Genomic DNA, 26,591 nt, shown 5'->3' with positions numbered 1-26,591 from the left:
TTCAAGTCAACAAAGAAATTAAGGCTTTTCTCCCTCAGGAAGGGGAAAATTGAACATACAGTGTCATACAGTGTCACTTTCCTCTAGTTTTTCCTACTTTGTGACTTTTCACACCTTTCTATCCTAGTTAGTCTGCTAACATTTTTCCCAACCAGCAGTGCTCATTTATGTAATATACAATTCAGAGTACTTTTTCTCATTCTTTTAACTACATAAATTCACCTAGTAAACATTTTAAATTTCAAATCAGCACTTTTAAGGTAAAGTTTTATTTTGTGTTTCTCTTAGAACTGTGACCAACTTAGCTGACAGTCCCTAGAATCTTAGGGCTAACTTCAGGGCTACCATGATTGTGCTTTTTTTCTTTAACCACACAGCCCTCAATTTGTGAATTTATATTTCTCTGAATGGCTTGCTAGGGTTTTTTTCAATGTGTGTGGGTTTTTCGGTTTTTGGGAGGGTTTTTTTGTTTTGGTTTGGATTCTTTTTGTTTTTTGACAAGGAGAGGATTTTAATCTTAAAAGAACAGCAGTTTTCTCATATTTGTTTACTTAACATTATAGTCTTCCTTCACAATTCCAAATGTGAAGAATACAGGAACACCTAAGTGACAGACATTCCCATGTCAAATTCCCTTCAAAAACAGACAACGGAGAGAAAGGCAGGATCTTGCTCTGAAAGCAGCAGTTACATGGCTGATGTCGTGCTCCCCTCTACTGGCTATCATAAGAAGCACAGTTACCTCTTAACATTCTGAAGTTTTCCTTTAAAAACCAAAACAGTGTACAAGTGAATCTTCATTTGAAGGCAAAACTTAGCCAATAACCTCAATCAAAGTTGTTTTTTTTTTCTTTATTAAAAAATAGAGGCGCTGAGCAGAACCATCTGCACTTATCTCAAGCTCAATATTACAGAAAATATCAACTTCAACATGGTAATGTTATCTCATATTTTTGTTGAAAGCCCTTTAAAGTCAATTTCAAGCAGGCAAAAGGCTTCAAAGACTAAAGCCTTGTTATGAAGAGTAAAACCAGGTCAAAAACCAAACTACTGTCATGGAAGTAAGTAGCCATGTATGTCACAAAAAACAGTGTTATGTATGTCACATCATTGCTTTCAAGAAATTAATTCCACAGATACATTGAAACTGTCAAAACAGTAGTGGTCTTTATTTCCATCACACAAGTTCACACTTCAGTTAATATTATCATCTTTCAACATTTGGGAGATATGTAAGTTAATGACTTTAAAAAGTGAAATATACCCCCTTCCAAAAATATACTGAATTCTATACTGTCCCTCTGATGAGCCATTTACATTATGTGACATCACATACAGTCCTGCAAGACAAAATAATTTATGAATTATAATTTATGAGAGGCTTTTCAGCCTCTCATTTGTGAGCCCTCAAGGTGTCTAAGGAGACTAAGCAACCTAAATACATGGATTTCAAATGGATCTCATTTCAACTTGGGAAAACAAATCTAGAGAGGTTCACAAATCCAAAAAGGTAGAAAATACTGTCTTGGAATAAACACCCAAATTTTACTGTCCTGGACAGGAAGTTAACACTAATTTAAAAGCAGATAACACTTTAGTCAGTATTTTTCTAATTTTAGTAACTGGGCTTTTAATAATGCTGTTATCAGTTGTTTTCAATTGAGAACAAGTTAAAACTTGCAGACTACAGAAAAATAACTGAAGACAATCTCCCTTTACCATCTAATACCAAGTGTGAATAACATCTTTACTACAGAACTCTTCATGTTGATCAGAAGTTTTAATCACAAACAGATTTTCATTTTAGTGTCAATTGAATAATTAAAATTTAGTTCACATCTTCTTTAAATTCTTTTTATTATAAAGAAGAATCAGCACTGCAAAACCAGTTGGCAGTCTCTTCTGTTGTAATTCATGGCCACTGAAAAATTACAATCTGAAACCCCCTGCTATTATGAAGCTTCCTCACAGTCCTTTGAAGAAATGCATTTAGCCACAGAATGATTTGCAATTTTTTTTTTTATGGGGTGGGATGGGCAGAGAGATGTTAAAGTATCTCATCTAATGAGGAAAGGAAAGGCAAAAAAATCAATGACTAGTATTCACAGTAAAATGCATCAGCTTTGTAGTTTCATTTGAAACCAAGAACAAATCATGAAACGTCATGAAAATAAGATAAAAAATCTCCTAGAGTGATTACTAAATGAAGTTAAAATTACCACACTAATCAGTAAACCCCAGAAGAAAAGCAGATGCCTCATATCACAGGTCCTACATTAAACAGTATCCATTTTTTAAAATAAATCCATAAAATCTGTATGTTTGGCCACTTTGCACATTTTTCCCCTATAAAATACAGTGTACAGAAAAAAAAAATCTCATAATTCCCAGTATGAATTCTGAAGTATAAGGTCAAAACCCAGAAATTAAAGATCAGCTAAAAGGATTTTAAATTATTTACAAATCCAGCAGGTAGAACTACCATAATGGCTTCATTTCCATCCTTGTAGTGGCTTTCGCTCTTACCCAGCAGCATCTGTGGTAGGAATCTCTTCAGACAGCTTCATCACTGATCATCTGTCATTTTAAGCATTTCTAGAAGAGCCCCAACAGCTCCAAAATAACCCTTTGAACAAAGGCAAAAGAAAACCAAAACCAATCAAATTCCAAAACAAGACATAACATGAACACAAAGTTTTCAGTTCTGTTAAGGCAAATAAAAGCATGTCAGCCATGCCAAATATTTGCTCTATCTAAAATATGATTTAGTAAGATCATCCTTAGGTAGAAGAAAGGGCCTGATACTGGATACTGGAACTACTTACATAGTTCTCCAAAATTCTGAAAAAAAAAAAAATTACAAAACCACAATACTGATACTGTACTGAGGCAGGGCAGTTTCCATGATGGATCTGTCCATCTGGTACTCACCTCAAAATTATGCTTACAAAAATGAATTATACTTGAGGTTCTCTTATACCAGCCCACACAAATGAACATTGTTGCAATTAGGGTCAGAATGCAAATACGAGAAATGGGCAATGTTTAGCAGCACATATCACAAGATTAGTGATCAAACCAAGAAGTTAACAAGTAGTGTTTTCAAATGAATTTGTAAACTAAATATCGCTTATGCAGAACTTGGCTTGTGCATTCAATTCAAAGCAATGGCATTTCTCCCCTTTCAAGTTCACCAAAAAAAGAACTACAAGAATTTTGTACTTACAAATGGAAGTTCAACACATATTTCCTTACCTCATGTTCCAAAAACAGAGCTTTTAGCTGTCCCTTGGACCAATAATCCATAGCATATGCTAGCACCTTCATAGAAATCATATTAATTCTGAGAAAGTTGCCAACAAACACCACCTTGTCGATATTCTGTAAAATTGAATTTGAAAAACATACCAGAAAAATTATATTCAGCTACATTATTTGCCTCATTTAACATGTACCTCTGCCTCTAATACAAAGTTAAATGAGAATTTTAGGTTACATTTAAATACTTCAAACTGAAAAGTCAAAAACTATTGCAGTTAGTGACCGCCAAGTAGAGACATTGCAAGAGCAGGGAGGTGCAGAGTTTTATTTCAAAGAACGTGAGAGGCTGTTATCATGGATGATCAATATTTGTTTAAAATATTGAATAAATGTCACAACCTTCCCAACATTACTCAGATTATGAGCATTTTGGTGGTGGTGTTTGGTTTCTTTAATTGCATATGGATGCTTTGAAAACATCTTTCCCCCTTGCATGTTAAATGAAGCAACTTTCCAGAGATCACTATGATTATTAAATGCAGATGGAGAACCTCTGAAGGGTTTCTGAGAAGGATTACGTTAGAGATGAGAAGGAGCATCTTTCATTATCTATTATCAGGACTGTGACTCCGTTTTCAAAAAGCAAGTTACACGGGGCCGACATAGCAATACTTGATATGTATGACATTCCTTTGTTTCAAAGCTCATTTGAACTCAGTTTTCACAGGAAATTAAGATTTTTTGAACCATCAGCACTTAGCTGCCAATGAGAAAGCCACAGACCATCCTTATTTGTATGTACACCACTGCAGCCAGCAGTGGCTCTGTGTGGTGTTTAAACAATGCCCCTAACTATCTTACCAAGCCCAGTTCTGCCTGTTATGCACAAAACTGCACTTGCATTTTGCACTGGTGTACAAGATGATGTTCAGCAGACATTAGAATTGGTCTAGAGGATTCAGTGGGAGGCCACATCCTGGAGATAAAAGGTTTTACAAGAGTCCTGAGGAGCCCTAGGAATGCATCTTCAAGAGTCTTCTGCAGAAGTTTGCCAGAAAGGCTGCACAGGGACTAGAATTAGCGAGGGTTACCCCTCCACTTTGATCCAGCTCTATAAAGGCCCAGCACTTGGCTCTGCAGCAATTCCTGTGCTACAGCCACAGCTGTGCCATGTCCAGGGCTGTGTCTGTGTCACAGCCCAGGGGACACCCTCACTGGAGCACCCAGTGCTGCAGAGAGGATCCCCAGACACCGGAGCTCGTTCACCGTGTGCGCTGACTGAGGCAGGGACAGCCCCGACTGCCCCACACCAAACACAGCAACACAAACTCCACCAAAATCATTCCCTTCAGTCATCTATCTCCTCAGACTCTGCAGTCACATCAGCACGCATTCATACTCAGGAATTTATGAATGAAAATAAGAACTTCTCAAATTTCAAAATGCTGCTATGGAACATGGCCAAGAGCACCCTGCGTCCTTGGATAAGACAGTTTTGTCTCTGAAGCAACTTCAGACAAAGGAGGGACAAATACACAACTAATTAATTTCCTGTAATGCCATAGCATAAAACTGATTAGTACCTACATTTCAATTTCACATGCACATATGATTTTTTTCTGAATATAAAAACAAAGCTACTGATACCAGAAGCAATCCCTAACACAGAGTATAAAAATTACTGCAAATTTTGAATCTAAAAGTACTAGTCATACCTACTAGAATAACAGTGTAGACCAACATGCAAATTTCTATTTTGTTTCAAATATTCCTTGAGTTGATAAGGTGAAAAACTGTATTAATAATATAAACTTTCCTAAATTTTTGATCTGAACTAAAAACAAGTTTAGCGTTTTTCAGAAGCTGAAATGCTACTCTTAAGGGAGTCTTGTCAATTTACTTTTAAACCTGGAAAAGACATGCACTCTTTCACTCTGCAGGGTCTTGTTAAATTGTTCAACTACCCTGGAGCAGAAAGTTATAGTAAAGCTTTAATATAGCATAGTCACATTATTTACCAATATAATTGAATAGGGAAATCTATATCAATAACACAATAAAAAACCTGCACATATTTTTGCAAGGCAGCTTGTTCAGATGCAAACTTACATGTTCTGCGAGTAAGAAAAGTATAAACCAGGAGATCAGATTCTTTTATGCAGTTCTGCTGTGCCTAGGACAGGCCATTTCAAAGGGTCTGTGGCCAAATGGTTCCAGACTATGGAATTTTTCTACCCCTTTGCCAACTTTGTGCAAGCAAATTTGCTTTGAAGTTTTGCAGACAGAATATTTCATTTATTCCCCAGCCTCATTTTTTCCTGCACATATGCAAGTCATTTTCAACACAATATTAAAACTGCAATCATTGGGAAAAACTTATCAAAAGTCATGCTTCAGGGCATAAATTGATTCTGTCAACCTAAAAGTGAGCTTTACCATAACCCTAATCTAATACATACAAGCTCCACAAAAGAATATCATATTCAACGCTTTATTTAGCTCTTATTTGAGGATTTGATTCATCAGGCTTGCTGTAAGTCAGAGCCATGTCTCCCAAAGGCAATTTAGGTTTCTAGATTATTTAGCACAGTGACAGCATTAATTTTTTTTCTCCAAGAACAAGCTATCTGAAGATTAGCTTACTTGAAATGATACTGCATGTTTTTCTTTTTAATAGTACATAAAGCAACTAAATGAAATTCTCATTCTCTAGAACTACAAAATCATTTACTTCAGGTTTGGAGAAATTTTGCTTTGACACTGTGAAATTAAGAATATTTAATACATCAATTCACATTCCTCCACCAAATTCTATGGATCACATCAGTTTTTAAGAGGCCTGCCCCCAGAACAAAAGATGGTAGGAACTTTTTCGAGTGACTCAGAAGCATTAGTTTCGTTAGCAGCCTGTCTCCTCCTCTGTGGTTCCCTGCTGCAACTCTCCATGCTTTGATAGCCCTGTACAATGCTGCTTGAACTCCATGCCACAAGGCAACACTGTAAAGAAGCTGAAAGCAAAGAGAAGGCTGAAAGAGAATCATCCTGACCGAAAGAGTCGAATTGCCAAGAAAAAAAAAATTAAGTCTGCAGCTACTTTTCACAATGAAGGAAAGTTATCAGTGGTATTTGATAGGTGCATACCTACTACAACTTGTGCTGATCATGTCCTCTAGAGAGAAATATGAGCAAAAAACATAATAATGGCATACAAAACCAAAAGAAAATAAAAAATGAAGATCATAGCAGTGCTGAAGAGACCTATATCACGTGATTGAGGAAAAAATGGCAGATGAAGTTCAAATTAAAAAAGTGAAATGATACAACTGAAGGGGGAAAGACAAAGACACTTGATTATGCAGACACAATAACAGGCTCCTAATTAGCCACTTTTAAGATGATACCGTGGAGGGACTGTTGATGATTTTTTAGAAATGAGTTCCATGCTCATAAAAATGAAATACTGTGAACTGTTAGTAAAGGAGCTCTGAATACAAAATCTATCCATATGTCATCACATAAATTCATTGAGCAATGACACTCTGAATATCATATGAAGACCTGATAATTCAATATTAAAATTACAACCATATCTTTTGATTAAAAAGGCAAAACAAAGCAGTGCATAAAAGAGCATCTTCTCTTTTTTTAGGTAAGGACCCTAAGTATTAGGACCTTTTGTCTTGGAAAGACCAAGAGGAAGAAGAATCAAAGGTTGATTAAAAATCAAATCAAAACCCACACCCACAAAAAGCACTAGTGATTAATTATTTACTATTTTTGATAAAGCCATAAGCTAAATGGGACCCAATAAAGTGATTAGATGCCAGTTTGGTGAGTTCCTTGGGTTTGTTTTGTTCCATTTTTCTGGCTCTGTGTCTTGTTGATTAAAAATAAAAAAGTGGCAGCAATTTTTTCTACTGACAGAATACTGTGTGGCTAAAACACCTGTGTATTAAAAAAAATTATATAAATTCATTATCTGCTAAGAGCATCTGAAAGGTATTAGTTATCACAGAATGGCAAAGGATGAAATCTGCAGATGAATGCAAGGGCCTGAATGTTTGGGTTTGTGGCAGGGATTGTGTTCGTTTTTGGGTTTTTTTAACTGCTGGAAGCTGTAGTGTATGGATGGAACAATCCATCCATACTTATAATGCCTAATGAAAAGAATGTAATAAGCATCTGATAGGAGTCTGAGGAAGGAAATGAACTGCATTTTTCTTTTTTCTGACACAATGCAATGGAACTTGCATCTATCCAAACATTTAACACAATACACAATTTGAACTCATCCTGTTGTGGAAACAATCTAAGCAAAATAGTATTCAAAATAAATTCTATCTTGCTGTAGTGAAACCTGTAAATAACTACAAAGTAACAGAGTAATAATTAATATTAAAAACATGTTAATATCTGTGTATTACAGCTTGAGAACAAATGAACATTCTAGGCTGAAAGTCAATCCCTCAAAGAGATCTTTACTGACAATTTTTCTCCCATCATCTGTAGCTTTGAAGCTTGAACAGCCTTACACTTTGCATCAAAGCATACGCATAACAAGCCACAAGAGTTATGACATGACATTAAATATATGCATATTTACCAAGGCCAGTGACACACCTACTATGTCAGCAATTTGCATTTTTGCATCCTGATAATCTCACTATGCTGTTTCTAAAGGTTTTAAGCTCATGGTAAGTAACTTACCTCGTTCAATGCACACATGCGAGCAATAGAACCGATGTTGTTGGTGATGGTGACCAAAGTAGCTCTGGCCAAGTCCTCTTTACTGATGGAATCTCTCTTTTCTTTACTCATCATATGACCAAAGCTGTGTGAGAAAGATCATGTCTTTTAACATGAGATATTCAGGAGTGATAAAAGCCTTTAAAATTTTATCATTTAGCAAGCTTTGCTTTGGATTTGATAACCATTCACTTGTGACAGATTTGAAATGTGAAAAGGGATCTCATTAGAAAGGCAGAACAATGAGTAAGGACACTTCCAAAATAACTGTAATTTAAATGGAAGCAAACTGGATCAGGCATTACTTACCTGTTTAAAAAAAAGAGCAAGAAGTAGAAGAGAGTTCTAAGGACAAACCCCATGACACATGGAGTGACATTTCCACATGGACACAGTGCATAGTCCAGGGATGATGCACTCAGTTTAGCATGCACAGGCAGTTTCCCCAGGGACAGCCCAGTTAACACACACCTTGAGGCCACAGCAGATCCCTGAAGGCCGAAGCGCTCGTAGTCCCCTCCATAGATGTCTTTCACCAGCTTATCCACATTGGTGCTGTCTCCTTTCGCGGCCATTTCCAGCGCTTCTTCAAACGTCTCGCAGCCAGTGAGCAAACAGCACAGGCCCAGGAACGTTCCTCCTCCAAGGCTGCAAAAGCACAGTCCCTTCAGCCCAGCAGCTTGAACCAGCTTTCACCACAGCCCTTCAGAGTGCCATTTGCAACATGCTGCACACAGGTGCCAGCTGCATCTCACAATTCCTGCCTCGAGGAGCAAACCCGGACACTGCGCTGAGTTCCTATTTAACACAAGTGTGGTCTTAACCAAACTAGGCTTGAGTCTTTAATCCTTGAATAGGAGAATTATACTAAAAAATATTCTTATACTAAGAATAAGGTCCAATCCAGCACCTCAGATACCACTTTGCTATTTGTAGCACTCTAACAAGTTTTCTGCACAAGAATAATTAACCAGCAGAACACTCAAATGAGTGAGGAAAGAAAGAACAGTGAACAAAGGTAAATCTCTAAGGGCTGGCAGCCAAGACAGATCTTGTCCCCCTAGCCAAAGGCAGGAAGCAGTCTGGCTGGCTCCTTTTCAAAGCAAGCCCAGCATCAGCCCTGAATGTTCTTTCCCTGCAAGAACTCTGAACAAGGAGCACTCCCTTGAATATTTTGTAAGGGCTCAAGTACAATGTTTACTGACTACATAAATTTAGCAGGGATTATTTAACTGTGCACAACACGTTGCCAACCCATTAAAGTTCTACTTTGAACTTTTCAGTCTTACAGACATGGACTTCAACTTACTAATCTCTACATCCTTCCTCATTCTTTCTTGGCCACTGAGAAAGCTTATTTGCAGTGACTGCAGTCACAGCGACTGGAGCCACTGGAAACAAGGGGATCAGTGAGACACCACTCCTGCACTTCATGCAAAAAGCACAGGAGGTCACATAGGAACACTATCTAGTCCATGCTCTTGGATTATTGGGTTTTTCAGAACACATCTCACAGAACTGTGGCATACTCAGTATTCGAGCAGTAGAAAGCTCTGCACACCAGCCACAAGACAGTATTGATTTCATCACCTATAACAAGTCAACAACACACTGCAGTCCTGTTTTTCCTTCCATAGTGGAAAGGATTAGAAGCATGTCTACAAAAGATGCCAAAATCTCTGTGCTTGAAAAAGACCCAGAACTGCAAGAAATCCAATGCCTCCCACTGAACTTGTATCCATCTGTACTGCAGATAGAAAAATGGCTCATGGCTACCATTGTGGCAAAGGTATGCCCTGGGTAAGGCAATAGAGGATACATAATCACATCATGTGCAGTATACAAGGAGACACTTTAATAAATATCATGCACCAAAAAGCAGAATGCAGGGGAGAGAAGACTCATTTGCTGGGACAGTTTTATTTTGGTAATTCAGAGCAAGAGATGGAAAATAGGTAAGAACACCAACAAGAGGCAGGTCTAAAGATCAATGATTTCCCTGACATAGATTCTCTCTCTGAAGGTATCCTAGGATATTTTCAGCCTTGCTACTGGTAGGCTTTTAAAAGAAATGGGAATACATGCACAATTTGGAGCTGTAGCTACTGATCACACTCTCTAATTCTACCTGTTCAGTTGTGAAGGAGAAAACAATTTAAAAAAAAATAAAAGTAAATTTACCTGGATCCTGTAACTCTTTTATAATTGTCCTTAGAATACACAGCTAGGATGCTGACCCCTGAGCCTATGTTAACCAGCAGCATAGGATATGGATTATCAAGGCAGTAAGGCTTTTTCTGGCACTGTTCAGGATCTGTAGGATTTTCAAAATAATAGCATTCTGGTTGGCCATTGAAACCAACAGAATCAACATAAAGGAGGCCCTGGATCAAACAGTCCAATTCATCCAGTTTATAGAGCTGTAGATCAGCCATCTGTAAAAGAATAACAAGAAATTAAGAAACACACATTTCCTAGCATAACACAACACTGAGAAGGACAAAAGGTTCCACTGAAGCACTTTGATCACTTTAATAGTAACACATTATTCTATTTAAGCAGTACAAACATCTAAGCATGAAATTCACTATGTGCCTGACAACAGGTACCTCCCAAAGCAATGATGTGCTACACAGTAATGCCATCTAGTTCCTTTGCCTCTGAGACATTCTGGGCTCTGAAAGCAGGAAGTATTTCTCCTCCTTCACATTCTGATGCAATAAAAGTCTTCCCCCTCATTCCCAGCCCAAGAGGAGCTGTGTTCTGCAGCTTTTGAGCAGTATCAGACATATGCCTCCACAGCAGCATTCCTCAGGATGCAAAGTACTTTAGCTCATCATCCAACCACATTTCCCAGCAATTTAATGAAATTTTCAATATAAATTTTCAATAGAAGAATCAAGATGTTCATGTTATGTAAATATGCATTAAAAATACAGTGGATTTATTTTTTCATACATATTACTAGTTATTATGGTTAATTTTTAAATTACAATGAACACTTTAAAGTACCACATGAAAAAAAGAGGCATAACCCCTATGTCTGGTGAAAAGCCCAAACAAAAAGACTGTCAGGCCCATGCCCCCAGCAGAATACAACTTAAAGAGAAGGCAGACAACCAATAACAAAAGCTGACAAAAGACATTCCCTCTGAGATCTCACAGGTCACCATGACTGTACTTCAACAGACATGTCTACTTGTCATAGCATTCTATTCACTAGAATTAGAAATAATATCCCTTTCTCAAAATAGGATACACTGACCAACTGTAGAAACACTCCTTTCCATTGTTAGGCAGAGGAGAGGGCAAAAAAAAACCTGTAAAGTTGCCCATCCAAATCCTGAGGTCATTTTCATCCTCATGCATGCAAAGCAGGTCATGCCTAACTCTACTTTCTAGAAAAAAAAAAAAAAAAAAAAAGCTGCAGAGTGTAATGGAGTTATAGAGTACACAGCTGGCTCTTCAGCATTTGCATACTGCAGGATGTTTAATAATGGCTAATGGAGAAGATTTACATGGGCAACTATGTCCTATTTTTAATTCTGGAAGCTATATTAAGTCACTATAAAGAGGGAAGCTATTTCTGTGGAACAGGCATGGTCAATAGGTTACATTCTTTTAAGCTATTTAAATCTCCCCTCTCAAGACTTTGCTCTACTTGTACACAGCTCTAGCTTGCCCTAAGTGAAAGCCATCCCACTCTTTGTGTCTGTCCTTTTGTTTTACTTGCCACTCCTCCAATCCTGTAACCAGGGAAAAGAAATAAGACCAAGAAGACCCCAAACCAGCAGTCTCAAAGACCTCAGTATAGATCCAGTTATTCATACGACAACCGAGAGGGTTGGAAATAATTTCCTCTTGTTTCTGTCTTTCCTCCTGCAACTTCTGCAATCCCCTTTTTTTTTTTTTTTTTTTTCCTTTGGTTACCACATTGCTACATGAATTAAAATAACAGGCATGCAGCATAAAAGACTTGAACCATTTAGCTAGCAAACAGAATAAGCATAATTTGTGAGAAAAAGTTTTCAACAAATGTTACAAAATTCTTAAGAGTACTTTGCAAATATCTTGGATTTAATCAATTTCTAACTATTAGACCAAGAGGAAAAGCTCCAAGATATACACAAGACAAGGTATGATACAAGGTATCAACATAATAAACCCTTCATGCACTCTTTATCACAATGAACATTGCATGGAGTCACCTAAGTCATCCCTCCCTACAGGATTTATTCAGTCCAACAAACATTGCACATATCTGGATGGCATAAGGAAATATTCTGTACTGCCCACGATCTTTCCCTAGGTTACGTGCTGTACAGTGCCAGTTTCCTCACCTTGGTGTGTAAGTTGGATGCAGCATGACCAAACACGATCTAACACATGCACAATTGTGCTGTGAACCAGGAGCTGCTGTGCAGATGAGTCACTAGCAGGTTTATGGCCCCTCCCGTCCAAACCCCTACTCTAATGTAACCCAAATACCCAGCCACAAGCTGCTGTTGTCTGATCCATGCTACACTTTTACAAACAGGCAGGCACTAGCCAGAGCAAGACACAAACAAGTAATACAAATCAGAGTAGAACACTTCTGACACCAGGACAAAACCACAGACAAGCCCCTCAATTCTACAAACTCTCCAGTCACCTCACCAACTCTGTAAGAATAGAACAAGAGAAACTAATCAGATTCTTTCTCAAGCACTACACATAAAGGTTTTATTAGGTCCAGCCCTCCATGTATAAAAGACACATTAGAATTTGTTCTGCTTTTTATAGCTCTGTGCTATATTTAACAGTTGATATACTATAAGCAGAGAACTCCTATTACTGCTTTCTTTTATGTATGATATTCATAGCAGACTGAAAAACTATTTTCCTGTGTCATTGCAACAGTCTGGTTTTGATTTTTGGAATAATCAACACAGGCATCAGTATTCTATGTCAATCCACCTTTCTTCAGAGAACCAAAAGCTCTGCAGCCACCAGACATCCAAGACTCCAAATAGCTTACTGAGCCACCACTGTTCTTATTTCTAAACAGAAATTAGGGCAAAGTTTCAAGAAGTGTAGTAACCCAGTCCTGTACAAGAAACCACGATTGAGCCACAGTCACAATTCAGTCCCTTTCCCTGCATACACAACTGTGTATTTGCTCACGATGTCTCAAAGCACCAAAACTGCATTGCAGCATACATTTACTTGTAACCATTGTAACTAATTTATAAGTAGGCAGACATTTATTCCTGCTGCCATAACCTGACCTACCACACTCCACTCACCCTCAACTTTCAGCTGTTCAAACCTCTTCTTAGAGGAACCAAAGTTTATGTGCAAATATGCATAAGAAAAATGGAAGCTGTGTCTAGAAGCACATTTTAATTGGACGTTTTTCCTACAACGTTTACAAAATGCATTTCCAGGTATTTTCCAGACCTTCACAATTCCTAATGTGAAGTCAGACAGCAAAATGGTCAACTTACCCTACTCTGCACTCATGTAGCTATATTTAGCACAGTGCCTCTCTAGAGGTTATGTCAGAAAGTTGTGCTGTGAGAAGAACAACTGCAGAACAAAGTAGTATACAGGACCCTGGAGGGAAAATTTATGATGATTACAGAGAATCCACATGTACATTTTTTTAAAGAATAATTTTTCTGCATTATAGCCAGACTGCAGATATTCCCCTTTTTTTTAAGACTGCTTTATAAATACTGGGGAAAGGAACAAAACACTTTAGACCTCAAGAAACTCTCCAGGACCATCAAAAGGAGTGACTTAGGACTTCAACCATGCTTGCAAGCAGGTGCAACACACCAGGAGAAAAAAGCCAACATTTCCCCCTATGACCTTAGCATCAAACTCCTGAAACACAGCTCGTTTCAAGGATACAAAAAGTCTGTTGTTACTGTGTACAGATGCTATTCCAAGAAGAATGAAAGACCATCTCCTGTACTCTTGCAAGAAGTGCTGGAAAATTGTGTTACCTGTTGCAATTTAGATTTGGATTTTTTTATTGTTTGTCTTGTTTGTTTTTTAAATAGTGTAATAGCATAACATTAAAAAAATTATCTGTATTCAAGTACCAAGCAGTATAAAAAGAAAAAACATGGTACCAGCTTGTCTGTGCTTTCAAGTATGGAAGCACACATGTCAAAGACTTGGGTCCCATTTGTTTCTTATTATGGGTGAGCAAATACATCCACTTCAGCAAGGTGAACATGAAACAGCTCAGTCCTCTAGAAGTGAGCTGAGGGCAGCCATGACATACATGCTCTGGGGTTGAAGTAATGTATCACCATTGGTGTGCAGACATATTTTCAATGAAGCTCCAGCTCAAGAAACATTTCACCCACTTTTACTGTATTCTGATGAACACAGGAAAGTCTGAACCTAGATGCAGTTGCAAGTTCATTTTTTGCTTGGACTTTCAATGAGAAATATTTTTTTTTCTGTAAAAAAACTGTTAGGAGCATAGCATCTGGCAAGTTTTTAATTATCAATTACAACAGCTTCATTTACTATGATGTTTTATTTTTATGATTTACTCTGAATTTTACGTCTGCTGGGCATTGCTCCAGTTTTTATTTCTTAGACTAGCTTACAATCTAGCTTTTCCTTCCATCTCCTCCACTTTCATAAAGACTTTGCTTTCTTTATATTTTGATTATCTTCACTTGAAACCCCAACCATGCTACTTTATGGAGCTGAAAATAACTACTCACAATCAAACAAAACAAAGTCTAGTGCCAACAAACTGCAAGTCCAACATTCACTGAGGCAGAAGATTCACTCTGTATCAGCTTTGGGCAAAAAAAGCACTCATCAGGAGTGCAGAGAGAGCTCTGTCCCCTTGCACAGCGAGCCCTAAGGATCTCTCCTCTCTCTTGGCAGGGAAGAGATGCACATTGTTTCTCTCCATTCCCTCTGAAGAGGTTACTTTACCCATTCTCTGGATGCCTCTTTCAACTCCAGCCCAGCCCCTACAGCCTGACCGGCTGCCTCCAGCCTCCTCAGCAAGAAGATTTTTGAGTCTCACACAAACTGTCAGAGTTACACAGCTTACTCATCCCACAACGCAGGACAGTGAGTTTATTTGTTTTAAGATGAACACAGTCTATAAGTCATCGTCAGGCATTCAGCTTATACCACAAAGTCAAGCCTTAGAATTAGCTAATAACTGGCACAAGAAAATCACTATCCAACAGCCAAGCTCACTTTTAAATAATTTTCCTTTACGGGAAGGTCAAGGCCTGAGTTTGAGTCTGTTGGTAAGAGATTTCCTTATTTCCCTGTCCCAAATGTTCTTGATTAAGTGATTGGGCGTTTTTAGCACAGATGCTGCTCCCACTGAAGACAGCAGTAAAATTTCTATTAAGAGAAGTCAGGTTCTGCAGGTGTCTGTTCAGGAAAGGAATACAGAGATCCCACCTTTGAGCCACTGCAATCAACAGAAATTTTATAATAGAGCAGGTTTTAATCAAAAGTCTGAACAGTCCTTTCTCCCCTCATCCTGCCCATCCTTTACATTGAGTTGCTTTACAAAACTGAGTGGCAGCCTAAAAATTTATTCCTCATTACATTAACAGCAAACTTCTGTGCAAGTAATGTGTCAGTGCTCTCATGGAGGAGTCACAGAGCACAGAGAGATTCATCTCACAAGCAAGTAAGTCTAAATGCTCCTTACTTCCACAGAAGTGGTTACTTGAGCATTTACAGAGTATGTGAAGTGACAGTATATAGCTGGGGAAAGGAGGAAGGATTATCAGAATTAGGCTGCAGATTCATCCATGCCTTAATACCACTGTTACCTGAAAATAAAGACTGCCAGCTATAAAGACCATTCAGAGTCATTCAGAGAGGAGGTAAAAAAAGAACAAAAATGTAAGAAAAAAACCCCTGGGCTTTTCTTTTCAAAAGGAAACAGTCCTTTTGTTGAATTACTTACTGATGCTCTCTTCAATGAACATTAAGTATAACCATATGGTTGGTAAAATTATTTCTGTGGTCTAGTTTAATGAATAGAGTCAATTTTCCTACTTCTAGGGTAAGCACTCAGACCTTCAGAATGAGTTTGCCAAGCTACTGACTGAAAAAAGATCCAACATGCTGCCAGCAATCAGCAATCAGACCAGAGAGACTTCTTCAGGTATCCACTGCAGATCAAATTAGGGAGGTGAAATAGCTAAACCTAGGTAGCTTTGTAGATTTAGTTGCCTTTTTATAGAAAAATAAACAATCTTAAGGTAAACAGAATATGTCTCACCACTGTATGTTATTTTTTAATACACAAAAGCAACAGAGATGTCTAGATCAAACCTATTTAACTCCTTTAGGGATTCAGAACCAGATAAAGGAACAGAGACAAGTAACAACAGGGTATTTGCCTCTCTATTTTAAGGAGAAAAAGCTTCTATGATCTTAGAAGGCTTCCTTCCTTGGGATTTGAACGTTGTTTTGCAATGTATTGGATCTTTTGTCCTAAATCTGTGCAATATTACAGTCACATTGAGAAATACTGTGAAAGACAAGTAACTTAAAAGCATATACAAAGGAAAATAAAGGGCCAAAACAAGCATGTTAGCTAGATCAAATGAATTTACTAACATTTAGCCATATTTTTTAATGAAAATAACAACATTCATGAACATACCTTAGTTTTTCCACACTGCTTCTAAGTAACGAACAGGAAGATTTAAAGTCTCCTCCATATAAGGCATTTTACAATACTGAAACCTGCAGTAGCAAGATTTAGACTTGGCACATATTCTCTACTTCTAGAGGTGAATTAGTGGTCAAATACTTGAAACAGGTACTTCAGAGCTTTGACAGGGCAGTCCTGAAGCTGTTGTCCAGTATCAGTTTATACACAGCAGAGCACACTGATAGCCAGCTGCTGTTACCATGGCTAATGAAGTGTGACAATTTAAGTGCCAGTACCCAGAACATGCTGCCCTTTGAGAAAGATTAAGCAAGCGGACGTTCATGTAATGGATAATATTCTGCTTCTGTAATTCTCTAAAAACATTACAGTTTAAGCCAAGAAACACTTGCTATAAAGGAAGCTATGGACTTGGATAGCTCTAAGAGGTGTCCAAAGCACTCACTTTAGCAGGAGTACACTTCACTGGTAGCTTTATGTTAGGAAACTCCCCAGCCAGCCTTTATAGGGTTTGTCTTAAACTACCTACAAGTGTTGTAGCACACAGGATGTTAACAACACTGCAGAAGTGTGGAACTCATGCCTAAGTCCACCGGTCATTGCTATGTGACCTCATATTTGTGTTCAATAGCTGGCAAAACAGCCCCAGCTCCTCCAGCCATGGCTCCTCCTGCTATATTGACTATATTGCAGCTGAGACAAGACTGATCCCTCACCGTGGATTGCATACTTACAGCCTGTAAGGCCAAAGCTACAGAGAGAAATGTTCAGCTGTGAGAGGCACCAGGTAACTTCCAGTTCAGTTCTACAGCTGTGGGAGCGAGGGATGTGAACTTCCTTGCCAAGCAACTGTGGCTGTTATTACATGATGCAGGAAAAAGGAATTTGGAGAGACTGACCATTCTAAGAAGACAGTCAGCCTCTTCAGAAAGTCCTGAAGTGACCTCCCATTGTCAATAAAGAATGTGGCCTGAATCATTCCCAAGAGATAAGATACTCAAAAACACCTCAACTGAGGCCACACTGCCTACAACTAAAACTCACCTCATACTGTGGTGCCAACATCCTTAAACACCTGAAGGCAAACAAGTTATTGAGGACTTAATCATCAGTAGACTCGAACTTTTAAGGGACCTGCAGCCAGCCTAAGCAACAAGAAATCTTGCACTAGTAGTGGACTACTACACCAATTCAGAAACTCAATAATCTCGATAATCCTTCCTTGGACATGGAAACAGTCTAATATTCACTGAAAGTGACTGCACAACAGCCTAACAGTTGGAATTCATGTTGAGCTCTTACAGCATTCTTTTTCCCCCTTAGAATCCTGGTCATCTGGTGTGTGAGGATATTGATGATGGAAGGGTACTGACAGAGAAAAAACCCTCTTGTACAGCAGGAATGGATGCTTGGGACCTAAAAATTAAGTACACAGAGCTAAGGACTACAGTCCATAGCAGCTGGTGATTCAGTATGACAGCTCCCTGGACTGAAGCAGAGACAGAAAAGCAGCTCTAACCTGCCATACCCAGTAGCCATCCCTCTCCCTTAAGATCAGGTCAAAAGTTAGGGACAGAAGAGTCAGACCCACCAGACAAGTAAATCATTCACATTAGTCTTAGTGACATTGTTCTGGGACAATCAGATTAGTCTATTTTTCACAGAAAATAAATAAAGATATGTCCCAGTACAGATAGATACACAACAGACAACTGCCTCCTGAATGCTTTTTCTCTTCAACATGGTTTGTACAACAGTTCTTCCATGCTTCTGCATGACAACCAATTTTTGAAGAGTACTCTAGTGCAAAACTTCACATTTACATCAGCTTCTGGAGTTCCCTGCACAGGCTGTTTTTAAATACTTGGGCATCTGAGACCTACTCATCTCATGAATTGCCTTTCTTTAAATGGCACTCTCACAGAATTGAAATCAAAAGCTCGCTGGTACTATTGTGCTCCCACACACTGTCTCTCCCCCATGCTCCAAGAGTCTTCCAGACCCTTGACTTCAGTCTGTTTGAAGGTTAATACAAAGGGAAGGGAACCTGAATCTAATCTGCAGCCTGTACAGTTTCATATCTGGTTTCCAACAGATAATCAATAGTTTGCAAACCAATAGTTTGCAAGTACCTATAGTGTCAGGCTTCTAGGTTGTCATAAGCTCAGTTGATTATGAAGCATCTGATCATCACAGCTGTAGTCTAAAAAACCTCCACATTTACTAAAAACATCCGGCACAGCAATACTTCAGTAGAATACCCAGCAAGCAAAATAGCCTTCCCTCCCCTCCATGTTCTCAGCAATGTCACCAATTAAAAAATGTGAATTGATTCTGTTGCTCCTAATCAGTTAGGATGGACTAAAAAAAAAGTTATTTTCCCAGCAAGTTTTAAGAGATGGACTCTCACGATGTTTTTCCAAAGTACCTCAGACTGAACCCATGTGAACTGTTCACGTACCGTTCTAAAGTCTTCCTCAAACTTGTAAGCTCCACCTCCCGTGGCACAGAGCGTAGTGTGCAAACTGGAGAAGTTCTTTTCACTGCCCATCTGTATGAACCTGTGCATGGCACAGCTGGGAAAGCGGATGAAGTGCAGGTTTCCTTTGCGTCCACACATAGTCAAATTTTTCAGTTCCAGGTGGACATCGCGAATGCCAGTTTTACCATAGGCTGTATTGGAGGTCAAGTATTTCCTAATGCTTTTCAGGTTTTCCACCTCCTCCTGCTCCTCCTCTGCAGTAATGTCCTTAGGTTCAAAGTAGACCAGTTTAACCAATGTTCCACCGATATCCATTCCAAACCATGGGAATGCTAAAAACAAGGGTAAGATTAGGGAGGAAAAAAGAGAACGTCACTATACATATACAGGGTAGACAAATCACTTAAAACATTTGCTGAATGACAGTTCAGTGCAGTCACAGTAGCAGCATCTATTCCTGAGAACTGGGGGTCGCTTACATCCAGCTCATATGTTTTAAACACATCTCTAGGTTAAACCTTCATAAACCCTCAGTTAAGAAAAAGAATAAGGAAAATCTCAACATATTCTTGTCTGAAGAAGCAGGCTTTAATAAAATGAAAGCATTTTTTTCTCAGGAAATGATTTTACTCTTCAGTCACCACCTCTTGACAGAGCACATTTACTGCATTTCACCCAATCGGCACCAATGGGTGAGAAATGAAATGAAATTGTATTTCACCCAACTGGCCCCAATTCTGCTAAGACTTAACGGGATGAGGAGAAAGAAGAAATAACAAAACAAACAGGAGAATGAGATTTCTCAAGTCATATTCCCACTGTGTAACAATTGCCTTTCCAAGCTCAGTCAGAATTTCCACTGTCACAAGGCTGTGTCTGAAGAGCAGCAATACAGAGCTCCCATTATGCTGGAGGCCTCCAGACTCCAAGCCATCAGAACCAGCAGCTCTGGACTGCAACACTTGTATACAGTGGCCAAAAGTGAGCTGCCTTATGTTCAGTGTTTACCACTGACAGACCTGTCCTTTGAGTGTAGACTCCCTTTGCTGGTATATGTGTTAGTCTATTACATAATTATATAAGAAATGCCACTATTTGCTTCTCAGCTTGCCACAGCTGGCCTTGGTCCTCCAAAATCTTTGTTTTGTTAATAGCAGGAGAAAATTACTATGGAGAACACCCACCAGAAGACAACAATAACTGAATCAAGCTGGTCTACCTGTTCCACTTGTATATATATAAGCATAGAATTTAAAGAGTAAGCCAGGTAAATTTATGAAACATTAAGAATTGAGAATATAAAATCCATACACAGGCACTGCAGATTGAGGGAGCTAGCAACGTGTCTTAGAAAATTTAAAAGTACTGAGTATATGATTAACATCTAAGACACACTTCAAAAATAGCAGTCACACAGTCACCTTCCTGTTTTTTAGGGAGAATCAAGCAGACTTGCTAGAAAAATGATTCCACCAACTAGGGCATCTCAACTTAGTGTTGATACAAACTTGAAACCATAAATACCATATGCATAGCTGATTTTTCTGCCAGTGAACCTAAAAATAAACAACTTGGGGCAAACACTTTAATAAGCATAGGAGGTACTTATCACACTGTCCTTCCTCATGTGATCACAGATCACAATTAAGTTACTCATCTTCAGGCTGAAAGAGGCTTAGTCTTTTTTTCTTACCCTAAGTGTTTCAGCATCAGCTGGCTGAATAACTTGAAAGTCTAAATTCTCCAATTTTTAATATGCTCTCCCTGCCCAAACCAATCCTTAAATGTCAGACATTTAAAACAGTTATTTCACTTCATTGCTGTATGCCAAGTAATTGAATCATCAGTTTCTCCTCCCAGTTCCCCACGGACAAGGCAGGCATAATACATAAACTCCAATGAAGTAGCTATTACCTGTTGTAAGGCCTAATTTTTTTCCCATGCTATGTAAGCTGCATAAAGACAGTGAAACTTGAGGTTTGGGAAGATACATCATGCTATGCAGATACATGAGAGTTCCCTGAAATGGGAAGAATTCAAATAACAGGCTTTATTTTAAAGAAGAAAAATATGCTATAGACTAACCTGTAACTCAAACACTTGGGAAATTACAAGGTAAATATTTATGTGAAAGCTGTCTCATCCACACTGCACAACATTGCAATGCAGTGGAGCTCAGGCTGCCAATCCCATTACTGATTTACACAAATCTTTATTAAAGCTACTGAGAATTTTAATTACCTGTCACACTGGAACAGTAAGCCTCCTCCTCAGATGTATCTTAACTATGCAAGCAGGAAGTTTAATTTTAAATCAGCATGGTTGGACTATGCCATACAGAACCAGCCTGTAGCTAAGTATAAGCCACTTTCCACTATTTTTCATTAAGGGCATAAAACCTGCTACACTCTACCTGCACCAACATTTATTTGAAAGCCATAGTGTAGATTTCATCTTTAAAACAGGCAAGAAGTGTTCCATTCTCCTATCAAACACAAGCCCAGCAATAAAAGTGTTAAAGTAAGCACTAACAGCTGAGAGTTATTCATAAATGACTGCCAAGACATTTCACTTTACATCTTAACATTTTAAAGAGTTATAACCAAATCATTCACAAAGAATAAGTACTGCAGAAAACAACTATGAAGTTTCTTCAACTCTGCATAATTCTTGGGATAGCCACACATAATGCTTGCATTTATAAAGTGAACAGAAATACCAGGACACTTTTTTTTAGTTTATTCTCTCTGTGAATCTAAGTTCCTTTCATTTTGTTGTGAGCCAACTGGACTGCTGCAGAAAGAAAGGAACTTGCTTTTAGAACACCAGCAGTTTTCTTCAGCACAAATAAAGAGCCCAAGATCAGACAACAAAAACAGATATTTCAGTTATGCAGAAAAACAGCTTAGTTTTCTTCTCAACTTCTAACACCAGCTCTCTGTTGGAATTACTTGCAAAAATTCAACAACCATCTTGACTGGTTGACCAATTAGGAATTAAATTAAGTCCCAAAGTTTCTAACAACTCACACTGAAGTTCACGTAACTTCTGCACAACTGGAGCGAAAGTAGAAACACTTCTGTATTCCAGTGATTATTTAAAAACGTATCCCTTGTATCTTTTGTTGCTGTCAGTATGTTACAAATCAAAATGCACCACTGACCCACCATCAGTTCTTTTCCATATCTATATAAAATTCATCTCAGCTGGTACCTATACACTTCAATCTTCCTGGTGCCACTGAACGTGGTGCCAATGGAAGTGTGCACACAGACTGAAGGCACTCCTGGGGTTTGCTGCCTCTGTTAATACAGAGTAAGAGGATTCAGAGGCCACTGAAATTAACAGAGCCTGCCCAGTACTACAGCCAGAGGGGATGAAAGAAAAGTGTTTGTGTAGATAAGTTTTCCACAGACTTGAAGGAAAATGGGGAGAAAATTGTGGAGGCTGTTCTTTAATAGTTTGGTAGGAGGTTTTTTTTTTTTGTAGGTTTGTTTGGGTTTTTTTTTTTTTTTTTTTTTTTGGGGGGGGGGGTGGAGGGAAGCAGTGTTTGAGGTTTTCTGTTGGTTTCTTTTAAACTGGAAGTCTAGCATTTCACTGATGACCTGAATAAGTGTCCCTGAATTATGAAAAGACAGGAAAGCAAGAAGGGGAAATAAAATCCATCCCACCCACATCTCAGGCTGATCACAGTCAGTCAAAACTGTGTGATTTACTATGAGCAGTAAAGACACCAGATATGTTACAGAAATGTTCTCACAATGTAAAAAAATGCACTTCTAAATTAAAAATGTCTGATAAGGCTAATGAGCTGATTTCTCTCTTTTCAGTAGGTATGCAACATACCTATTGGATCAGTTGAATCTATAGCTGTGGCCAAACCAGAACTATTCTACTGCATTGCTACACAGCAGTAAGTAAAAAATAATACCATAAAATCTAGTTTTAGGTCCTATAGAACCAATACAGAAGGCATCAAGATACTTCATGTGTTCTTAGAAGTCTAGCATAAATCAAAGACTCTACTTATGTATTGAAAAAAATTAATTCTCTTTATATTAATAAACCATGCCAACTACTTAGTGGTTTGTTATCATGAGATAAAAATCTGTACTAGTCCAAAATTTAGCTGCAGAAGCATGTGACAATGCAAACAGAAGGTATCTACAGCATTGCATAAGTAAGTAATCTGATGCACACCAACAGCTGTGTATCTGGGGCAAAGGTTCACTCACGAGAAATTCCATGATACATTTTACCTAGTTTCTCCATTAACTCTGGACTATCAGGCTATTCCTACAAGGCATTATTATATTCCGATGTCAACACCTTGTATTTTTAGAAATCTTATGCTTAACACACAATATAATGAGGGCATGTGGAAAGTAAATATCAAATCACAACATTCTCCTCACAGACAATAGCTCAGGAGAAGCAAGAATGAGAGGAACTCCTGGGTCATCAAGTAACATTTACCCCCATTAAAGAAGATAAAGAAGAGTAATCCTTTTCATACATTTAACCAACCACCACATAAGGTTAGCTGAATCTTTTTACTCCTCAACATTCAGAAAGAGATTGTGCTAGAAACATGCTGGTTAGAACATTCTTCTCTCTACCTGAGCCCTGGATTTATTCCTGACCAGTTTTCTTCTTTTGCCAAAACTGTTTCAACCTATACATTTCCCTTACAAGACCTGTATTTCCTCAAAGACAGACACAGTATTTCAATTTTTTTATCAACAATTTGAATGGTGGTATCAGTACTCTGATATCTTAGTCGTAAGTATCTCAGATAAAATATCTTAGTTTCAGCTGCTTTTCTTTCTGAACACATATATGTTGAAATCCTATTACTTCATTTACATTTCATTTGCATTGTTTGACACTTTGATGATTCAGGAACTTCCTGTGTTAATTGGGTCCAGAAGAGGTGAGAGAGCTAAAAAAAGTAACAGGGGAAAAAAATCAAAACAACACACACGTAACATGGCATAGTATTCTTACAGCTTCTGAAAGCTGATTTTTATTTAAAAAATAAAGCTATAATAGTTTACACATATTTTTCAATTACTTCTTCCTGTTTTACACAGTTATAAAAAAATTAAAGCAATTTTTTTCTTTGAACTAAACTAGCATATGTAATTCAAAAAATTTATTATATCTGCTTAATAATTAAAGTTTCCGCAAACCTTAAAAAGCTAGAGCTAAATCATGCACACATATCAGGTGAAGCCTTCCAGTTCATCTTCAGCAGCAGGGGCATATTGAATGTCTTCCTCCTCATGAGAAGAACAAACAGACAAAACCCAAAAGTTACAACCAACCCCACAAAGAGCTCAAACCCAAATGCAGAGAGCTTTTTGTTAAAAAAGCATCCACACAAATGTAGTTCCATTATCACAAACTGATTTGAAAAAGAAAAGTGACACCAGCCTAATATCCCTGACAACCCATCTAGTTAAATGAAGGAAAAAAGAATGCCAAGACAGGATTCCCAGCAGAGGCTGTACCAGGAGTCCTCTCTCACCGCAGGCTTATCAGCAAAGCACACTGGTATCATGGGGAATCTTCCCTTCTGAGAGGGGAAAGAGACTTGTGAACATAGAATTCTACCTCACTTTGTCAGAAAGTAAAAACAATCAAGAAAATAAGGGTTTAAAGAAATAATTGCTGCAGAAAGATAGGTTTCATTTGTTGAAATATTAGGAAATGCCAATTACCTCATTAACTTCTCCACCACACAAAGCAAACCCTGCAATCAATACTGGTCTAACATGCCATGTGGCAACTGCACTTCATTTTGCAATCTGTCCTTAAGAAAAGAACAAACATCTGCAAGGTCAGGATTAAAAGCACCAAAGAAACCAGTAAAAATAGTACTGTGTAGTATTCACTAGAGGAGGATGCAGTGGAAAGGCATGCAGTACCAGGACAATTTGAATAATAATGTAATTAATTTAAGATGGTGACAATGGGCTATCATTATTGCCTGTACGACTAATACTAAATTTCAAACTTTTTCTTGTACAAAATAAACTATACGGATTAAAAAGCATATCAGCAAGCATTAATGTATTTTAATCAGCAAATAAATTGCCCACAAAATAGTTCTACAAAGCACTTCCCTCAGCTGCTGTTTTCATTAAAGCCTCATTTCACTAAAACTCCACACCTGAAGATTCATACACCTTGGGCAATATAGTCAGTCACCTATGCTTTTTACTTTGATGGGCTCTTTTTTCCCCTCAAGATGGGATGGAAATTCCAAAGCCCTCATTCTTTCTTAATCAAGTGATTACATGAATCCCTAAAAGCTTTATTCTTTGCTTCAAAATAGTTTTTACTATTATGGAGAGTTTGATATGCAAGTGCTGACTCTTCTTAGTTACACCAAATCAAAACGTAAGCAAGTCCAAGTTCTGCAGGTTTTGTTCATGGAGAAAACATGAAGCAGGACAAAGGCTACAAAAACACTTTGTGACAGAGAACAACTTGGTCAGTGATAGTTTAAATTTGATAGACGACTAAATTAACTATTAACAGGTACTGTAAGCACTACATGATTAATCAGTCAGAGAACATTCTAAGGGAAAGTAGCACGAGTAGTTCACCAAAAGCATTGTAAAAGTCAGAAAAGGCACTGGCTAACATGCAGTCAGTCCTGTGAAAGGTGCAGCTCTTTAAGGCTGTTTCTGAATATTTTGTTCTGTTTAACCAGGCAAGTTTTTTTTTTTTAAAACATTCACTTCAAAACAAAGGAAAAAACCCAAAACCCAGAGTAGCTGAATGGACACTACTTCCTACTGAGTAGAAACATCTTTAAATTTTGGCAGCAGGCAGCTGTGATTCTGACTATCCCTATTATCCTTTTGGAACACGCTGAACTAGTAACAAAGAACCAAACATTTGTGGGTTTATGTGAAGGGCTAGCAAAGTGACAGTGAAAAGAAAGTTTTTCCCCCAGATTGTTTTACTTGCAGAGTTTACCATGGAATTATTCAATACATCCAAGTAAACAAGATTACTAATCAATAAACCATAGAGAATTGAGGAAATATAGAATTAACAAATAGGACGTTTGAGTCTCAGCCTTAAAACCAAACCTGAAATAGACAAGCAGTTTACGAACACTTCCTAAATGACAAGCACATTACAAATTTCAGCTATTTACAAATATTTTTCCCCGCCAGTCAGAATAACTTGCGCCAGGGTTATCAGGGGTTCCCAGATTCACTTTTTCCTTCATTCTACCGACGTTTGGGAACGGAGCACACACTAAGCCCGCGGAGCCTTCCCACGCTCCAGCGCGCCCCGGCGTTACTCACAGTGTTGCTTGGGCACTATGAGCTTCATGTGTGCGGCGGGGAGGCGGCGAGCCGGGCAGGACCCTGGGCACCGCCCGACGCGCGGCTCGGCAAGGAGCGGCCGCCCGCC

General features: G+C 38.3%; 1 protein-coding gene across 4 annotated transcripts in view; it reads right to left on the bottom strand.

The window, feature by feature from the left end:
• Positions 1–1,145: 1,145 nt before the first annotated feature.
• The window catches only part of PANK1 (pantothenate kinase 1), a 25,977-nt gene continuing 531 nt past the window's right edge, over positions 1,146–26,591 (bottom strand). Inside the window, exons 2-8 of one of the 4 annotated variants that reach the window (XM_041461006.1) lie at positions 19,134–19,486; positions 10,189–10,442; positions 8,479–8,655; positions 7,969–8,092; positions 3,256–3,381; positions 2,527–2,626; positions 1,146–1,340 (exon numbers count right to left, since the gene is read on the bottom strand). In XM_041461006.1, the coding sequence (XP_041316940.1) occupies positions 2,567–2,626; positions 3,256–3,381; positions 7,969–8,092; positions 8,479–8,655; positions 10,189–10,442; positions 19,134–19,486 (1,094 nt within the window). In that variant the 3' untranslated portion in view covers positions 1,146–1,340; positions 2,527–2,566. Of the gene's footprint in view, positions 2,627–3,255; positions 3,382–7,968; positions 8,093–8,478; positions 8,656–10,188; positions 10,443–16,663; positions 16,843–19,133; positions 19,487–26,482; positions 26,586–26,591 lie in introns of those variants that run through there. The other 3 variants (XM_041461007.1, XM_041461005.1, XM_041461008.1) reach the window with 3 other exon arrangements.

The sequence above is a fragment of the Pyrgilauda ruficollis genome, unplaced genomic scaffold, assembly GCF_017590135.1.
Source record: "Pyrgilauda ruficollis isolate IOZ18807 unplaced genomic scaffold, ASM1759013v1 scaffold15, whole genome shotgun sequence".
NCBI lineage: Eukaryota > Metazoa > Chordata > Aves > Passeriformes > Passeridae > Pyrgilauda > Pyrgilauda ruficollis.
The sequence above is the reverse complement of the archived record's forward strand: the minus strand, read 5'-3'. Positions and strand labels throughout refer to the sequence as shown.